Source organism: Protomyctophum bolini (assembly GCF_963924005.1).
Source record: "Protomyctophum bolini genome assembly, chromosome: 8".
Classification (NCBI taxonomy): domain Eukaryota; kingdom Metazoa; phylum Chordata; class Actinopteri; order Myctophiformes; family Myctophidae; genus Protomyctophum; species Protomyctophum bolini.
In genome coordinates, this window is record NC_137869.1 from 3,791,299 (window position 1) to 3,798,551 (window position 7,253).

A 7,253-nucleotide genomic window follows, 5' to 3' on the forward strand; every position below is an offset into this window, starting at 1 on the left:
CGTTGTGGCCCTCCTCCTCCTCACAAGCATAGTAATAGGAGAACACAGTGCGCCGGCCCGCGGCCCGCGGCCCGGCCCGCTGGGCGGCACCTCTGTGGGGGCGGCTGGCGGAACAAAAGGCCTCCTCTTCACTGGAGCATGACTCTTTGTGTCAGCAACACAAGGCTCTGAGTGGAACACACACACACACACACACACAGAGAGAGAGACAGACACACACACACACACACACACACACACACACACACACACACACACACACACACACACACACAGAGACACACACACAGAGACACACACAGAGAGACACACACACACACACACACACACACACACACAGAGAGACACACACACACACACACACACACACACACACACAGAGAGACACACACAGACACACACACACACACACAGAGAGAGACACACAGACAGACAGACAGACCTGCTCTGCCGCGCTACACTTCACCATGAAGTACTGTGACCTGAAAAGCAACACAGGGACAGCTATATTAGTAGTGAGGTGTACATACGCGCGCTCGCGCACACACGCACGCGCACACACACACACACACACACACACACACACACACACACACACACACACACACACACACTTGTAGATTCCATGCGTTTCAAACGGTGCGGTAGGCTATTAAGTCTTTGTATATAAATAATAGAAATAGTGTATTTCTTCTGTCAAAACACATAAAGTCGCTCTATATTCTGCAGTCATTGTTATGATTTTTAACACTCTATACTCTAAGTCTATAGCAAGCAAGGAATACCACCTGAATATATCGAACTTTAACAAGTTTCTGTTTAACCAAACATTATTACAACACTTTTAACAACTATAACCCTATATCTATAGTATACTTTGTTGAATCCTGGTGGGATCTGATCTGTATACTTGGTCTGCCCCTTCTTTTCCACTGTACACCAAATCTCTTTTCACTTGTAGATCTGCTGTTGTTTCAAATGGCTGCCCCAGAACAGGTGTAAAGTATTAACCATGCAAAACGACGAAGTGTAAAAGTTAAAACCACCGAGGATAAAAACACAGCAAAGTCCAGGACTTATTATTTCCACGGTGGCATGAGGGCAGCCATATTCCTAATGGGGTTTAAAATATTCCGCAAAAAATGAGTCCTTTTTACTTTTGCTACGTTAACCCATTCTGAACGAGAACCCATTCTGGTGTTAGCATCATGTTATGCTTTAGCTATTGAAAAATAGCAGATCTACAAGCTCATAGCGCGCCACCGAGTGGCGCGCTATGAGCTTGTAGGTCTGCTATTTTTGAAAAATCGACAAGAACGACTGACATTTTTAGAATCTGATCTCAGGTCAGAATGGGTTAATCAGACTAGTGTGTGTCCAGTGGAAACCTCGTATGAATCTGATCTCAGGTCAGAATGGGTTAACGTATATGTCTTTGTTCTAAATCCATTGTGCATATTTCTATACTTTTACCGAAGCTAAAGGAGTACTTGTTGCTCCCTTTTGCTGTTCATTATATTCACGGTTGCCCCCGAGCGAGCCCGTTGAATTCCCCCCCCCCCCCCCCCCCCCCCCCCCCCCCCCCGTGATAAAACGGAGATAAAGACGATAAAGTATCGGTGACGGCAACACTTGACACACCCGGTGGTGAAGAGTGTCTCGGAGCACAGAGTCTGCTGTCACATTTCAACATCAAAGGCCCCTGCGTGTGTGTGTGTGTGTGTGTGTGTGTATCGAGCATTGACACGGATATCTGACACGATGGATAATGACTCACAAGGCATCGGAGATTAGCCCCCATTCATTCTCTCAAATGGGCTGATTGTGTGTATTTCTTCCTTTCCTCATTGTGCTGAATGTGTCTTAAATAGAGGCCTACGGCGTTACAGCAACATGTTTGTTTTTATCACCGGCAAGGCGCTATTCTCTCCCTCTGCCAACCTGGGAGAGCCCTCATGCTTCCTTCAATGCATGAGGAGTCCAAGCCGCTTCTTATCACCTGACGGGGGACTTTTAATGATATCTGCACTAGCACCTCATAGTGTGTACAATATATCTTTATATATTGTACAGTATACAGTGTACTGTATCTTTAGTCTTTACCACCTCAAGGCCAAGCTCTGAACTCTGCCTCTCGTCCTATCAGCTCCTGAAGCAATCCAACATTCCAACGGCTGATAAAAGTCTTAATTATACAGAAAATACTTTTCTTTCTACTGTACACACGGTCATTTCCCGACCAGGAGGACCATTCATATTTATAATGTTTATAGACCACTTTCCTCCGCAACAATTTACTTTATCGAGCCATCGCAGACGTAGTTTGTTTACATTATCTAATGCAGTTTTAAGGAGAAGAACAGGAGTCATTTCCTCGGCTCCTGGTATAATCGCGGGGTTGATCTTCGTGTCATTAAAGCCTGTGGGTTTGTTTTTAGTGTCTCGTCGCCGATAGCTGTTTGGAAACGCCTCTGGAGGACAAGCAGCCTGCGGTGCCTCATAAATAATCTCCTTATGATTCCATTTTAATTCTTTATTCCTTTTTGTTATATCTGTTGGTTCTCGACTCTTATACTCCTCTCTCTGTACTGCACCTCTCCTCTCCTGTGTGGTCATTCTCACAACACCAGTTGCTGTTAATTGTAAAAACAAAAAAGACAAAAAAAATAACTTTATTGATCCAGGGATCATCTTATCTATGAACCTATAGAATGGAAAGTAGTAAAAAGTGCTTTGGACAAAACCTTTTTAACTCCATTGGACCCTCAAACTGTCTGCTAAAGTATAGTTAACTCCACAACATCTCCCACTGTCATGCAATAATATAAAGTCACAACACCCAACTTTGATGAGGCAGTATTGCTTTGTTTTAAAATGATACGGTCTTCTTAATTTCCTGAAAAATGAACATTTTGGATTTAGGTGGTTTTGTCCCAACAGCAGAGATGATATAATGCTGTGTGCAGCATTATGCCATGGGTCAGTCAGAGGCAGATCATTATCTCTCATTAACATCATGGCATATAAATCTGTTACATGAAGACAAACAAGTAACAACATCATCATCATCATCTGGGGCCTAAAACGCCAGTCAAAACCTCACTGTTGTTGCACGGGGGCCACCTGTATGTACAGTATTTCTGTATATATTTCAGACATGATGCGGGTGGGCAGGCAGGCAGGCGGGGGTCCAACCAACCTGTTCTGCATTCTTGGCCGAGCACGCCGCCCCATTAGAGCAGTCATTAAACTCAGATTAGCAGGAAATCTGGTGGAATTAGACTCAAACTGTGCCTCCGACGCAGGAGATAACCCCCTGACCCAACCCCCCTCCCCCACCCCCCCCCCCCATAACCTCCTGACCCAACCCCCCCCCCCCCCCCCTGTTCTCTGTGCCCTGCTCGGCACGCTCACAATGCAGAGACACTTCACGTCACAACGTTGCATTTTGAAATGACTCAACGAAAAGTGACACAAATGGTGGTTTTTATAGGATGTTGTCAAGCCTCGAGAAATCACAACAAAACATTGACTCTTGTTTTGTTTAGTTTAGTAGTAAGATTTTATATTCTGTACCGAATATGGATAAAGGTAAATATCGGTAAGTAAACAGACAGACAGACAGACAGACAGGTAAATAAATACAAAATAAAACATAGAAAAATAAATAAACAGGAGACACCAATCAATCTTATAGCATTAAATCTCTTTATATAACAGTTTGAATCATGTGCAGCTGTACAACAAACACAGACAGCACACAGAACCACATGCTTGAACAGGTGTGATGATTGTCTGCTAATAATTACACTATACCGCAGAATATACAGGATGTATGAGTTGATCTCTGCCTCACATTCACTAGAACTCAACCACCCAAACCCTTTTATAGTCATATAATATACAGTAGTTGATCTCTGCCTCAACATTCACTAGAACACAACCACCCAAACCCCTTTTATAGTCATATAATATACAGTATGAGTTGATCTCTGCCTCACAGTCACTAGAACTCAACCACCCAAACCCTTTTATAATACAGTAGGAGTTGATCTCTGCCTCACAGTCAGTCACTAGAACACAACCACCCAAACCCCTTTAATAGTATCAGAGACTTGGCTTAGTTTGTACTTGGTCTGCTCTTTTGTTCCCAAATCTCTTCGCCAGAAATAGCAGATCTCAAAACGTGTCATATACGCCGTTTGTTTGATTGATTGATTTATTAACAGTTTTTGCAGAATTACAGTACATTTCAAGTGCAACTCAATACAACAACAACTTAACTGTGAGTGGACGACACCATAAAGCACTACACTTGTTTACAAGAGGGTCCACCTTGTTCAATTCATCAGCACATTTAGACGTACGAATACGAATATACACAGTCAAAAACGGGACACGTTTTGAGCCTGTGGATATCGGGTTGTCCCGGTCCGATCACGTGATAGGAAATCGGGGCCGATCAGCGATCACGTCATTTTCAAATGATCGGAATCGGAGCAGAAAAGATACGTGATAGGGACATCCCTAGTATCAATATAGGGAATATCAGACAAGATATTGTATGTGATTTTGGATATTGTACTATTGTGATATGGCATAAGTGTTCAATTAAAGAAAATAAATATGAATATTGGTATCGGCAGATACTCAAATCAAATGATCGGGACGTCCCTACTTGTAGATCTACTATTTCCGCCGTATATGTTCCCTGCGAGGGTTGGGATTGGTTGAGAGAGTCACAGCATTTTACACCATATGTGTCTGCAGGGAACGCTGATATAAACGTCATCACTCGCAATGAGAAGACGCTATAAAGCTATTTATGTCAACATTATCAAAAAATAAAGTATTTGTTTCTATAAAACACTATTCATTTATGTTTCTGCCACATTGTGGCATGCAGGGTTTCTGTTTTGTTCTTTTTCATATATACAGTAGTTTGATTTATGTAAATGAAGTTGATTTACTCTACTACCAAACGTATACACAGTACAGTACAATCTCCATTGTTTAAGGCATTCATGAAAGTCTTTGGCGTGAAACCACGTTTGTGGTTTTAAAAGCAGTTTGAAGTGCAGGCTGAGTGCCACGGCTGGTCTGCCGCGCTCTTCAGGGCTAAACCATCCACAAAACTCTCTCCCCCCCCCCCCCCCCCCCATCTCTCTCTCCCTCCCCCCCCCCTCTCTCTCCCCCTCTCCCTCCCCCATCTCTCCCTCTCTCTCTCACACATACTCGGAGCGTTTCTTGGTGGAGTTATCGCTGTTCCTAACCTGATCCTGGTACGCGGGCGGCGTCATCAGCCCGGCGCCGGCGGCGGGGGGCCGGTGGTGGTGGTCCTCCGGCGTCTCCTCCCGCCAACACAGGCCGGAGGCGACCATCATCAGCCCGGCCACCAGCAGCAGGAAGCCCCCCACCCAGCCGCAGAACAGCGCGTCCCCGAACTCCCAGCGCGGCACCACCTCGGGCAGGGACTCGTCGAAGAACTGCACCACGGTGACGTGGGCCACGTAGGACACGGGGAACAGGCAGAGCACGCCGGACGCCACGCCGCACGCCCCGCCCGCCACGGTCAGCGTCCTCTTGGCCCGCGGCCCGCCCGGCCCCTGGCAGCTGTTGACCAGGTAGAGGCCCGGCACGGCCAGCAGGACCCCCGCCAGCCCCACGGCCAGCGACAGGCACATGGAGATGCGCGCCAGCTTGATGTCCCGCGACAGGCCCAGCATGCCGTCGTACGCACGGCACTCCGTGCCGCCGTCCTGCACCACGCACGTCTCCCACAGACCCTGCTCGTAGCTCTCGATGGCCAGCAGCTGCGTGGACATGGTCAGCCACTGGGGCATCAGCGTGGTGGCCAGCGCGCACAGCCACGCGCCCATGAAGAGCAGCAGGCCCAGCAGCTGCAGCGCACAGGCACACGCGTCCATGATGTCTGCGTCCACTGGGATGGGATGTGATGGGGCCCCCCCCGCCCTGGACTCCTGTGATGTAGTAACCCCCAACCAGAGCTGTCTCCTCAGCCTGGCTGTGTCTGGATCGGTACCCCCAACCAGAGCTGTCTCCTCAGCCCGGCTGTGCCTCCCTCCTCCTTCTCCTCCGCAGTTCCTCGGTCTCGTCAGCCTCCCTCAGAAGAACACCTGCTGAATCAGAGTGACATGCATGCAGGGCTCTCTCTCTCTCTCTCTCTCTCTCTTGTTCGCTTCGTGAAGCCACTTCTCACAAACAGCTCCTGCTTCACAGCAGCACACACACCGTCTGTGGCGGGAGAGGAGAGGAGAGGAGAGGGGCTCAATGGGCCCCTCCTCCTCCTCCTCCTTTTTTGTGGTCCTCCTTCTATCGCTGCCGTGCCAACAGGCAGGGGGAGGGGGGACGGGGAGGAGGAAGGGACTCTATATGGCAGCTAGCTGATCACTGTCGAATCACGTCTCTGACACTGGGCGGGGGGAGGGGGGGTTTCAACTGAACACGAGACAGGATATTATCTTTATGATGCAGACAGCTGTGGGACGTCCCACTGCTCATGGGCCATCATCATTTACTGCATTTCCCCATCCGGCCAATACAGCGTCGGGGCAGGGAGTTCAACGGGGTCGCACACAAGAACCACATGGACCCTTACAGGTCTGTGACTCTGAGAGTGTCAGAATGGAACCACATGGACCCTTACAGGTCTGTGACTCTGAGAGTGTCCGAATGGAACCACATGGACCCTTACAGGTCTGTGACTCTGAGAGTGTCCGAATGGAACCACATGGACCCTTACAGGTCTGTGACTCTGAGAGTGTCCGAATGGAACCACATGGACCCTTACGGGTCTGTGACTCTGAGAGTGTACAAATGGAACCAAATGGACCCTTACGGGTCTGTGACTCTGAGAGTGTCCGAATGGAACCAAATGGACCCTTACGGGTCTGTGACTCTGAGAGTGTACAAATGGAACCAAATGGACCCTTACGGGTCTGTGACTCTGAGAGTGTCCGAATGGAACCAAATGGACCCTTACGGGTCTGTGACTCTGAGAGTGTCCGAATGGAACCAAATGGACCCTTACGGGTCTGTGACTCTGAGAGTGTACAAATGGAACCAAATGGACCCTTACGGGTCTGTGACTCTGAGAGTGTACGAATGGAACCAAATGGACCCTTACGGGTCTGTGACTCTGAGAGTGTCCGAATGGAACCACATGGACCCTTACGGGTCTGTGACTCTGAGAGTGTACAAATGGAACCAAATGGACCCTTACGGGTCTGTGA

The 7,253-nt window shown here is 48.1% G+C and overlaps 1 protein-coding gene and 1 long non-coding RNA gene across 2 annotated transcripts; both read right to left on the reverse strand.

Annotated features, from left to right (window-relative positions):
* Positions 1–3,685: 3,685 nt before the first annotated feature.
* Positions 3,686–4,423, reverse strand: LOC308320722. The gene is made up of 2 exons (XR_013964550.1): positions 4,095–4,423; positions 3,686–4,028 (listed from the first exon to the last, which is right to left on the reverse strand). It is a non-coding gene; the product is annotated as an uncharacterized lncRNA (long non-coding RNA).
* An 802-nt stretch (positions 4,424–5,225) lies between these two features.
* On the reverse strand, positions 5,226–6,222 carry LOC308319560 (putative claudin-24; the record flags this gene model as incomplete). Its single annotated transcript, XM_080769664.1, has 1 exon — positions 5,226–6,222. Exon 1 carries the CDS (start codon positions 5,925–5,927, stop codon positions 5,226–5,228), a length of 702 nt encoding a protein of 233 aa, XP_080625790.1. The 5' UTR covers positions 5,928–6,222.
* Between the last annotated feature and the right edge of the window lie 1,031 nt (positions 6,223–7,253).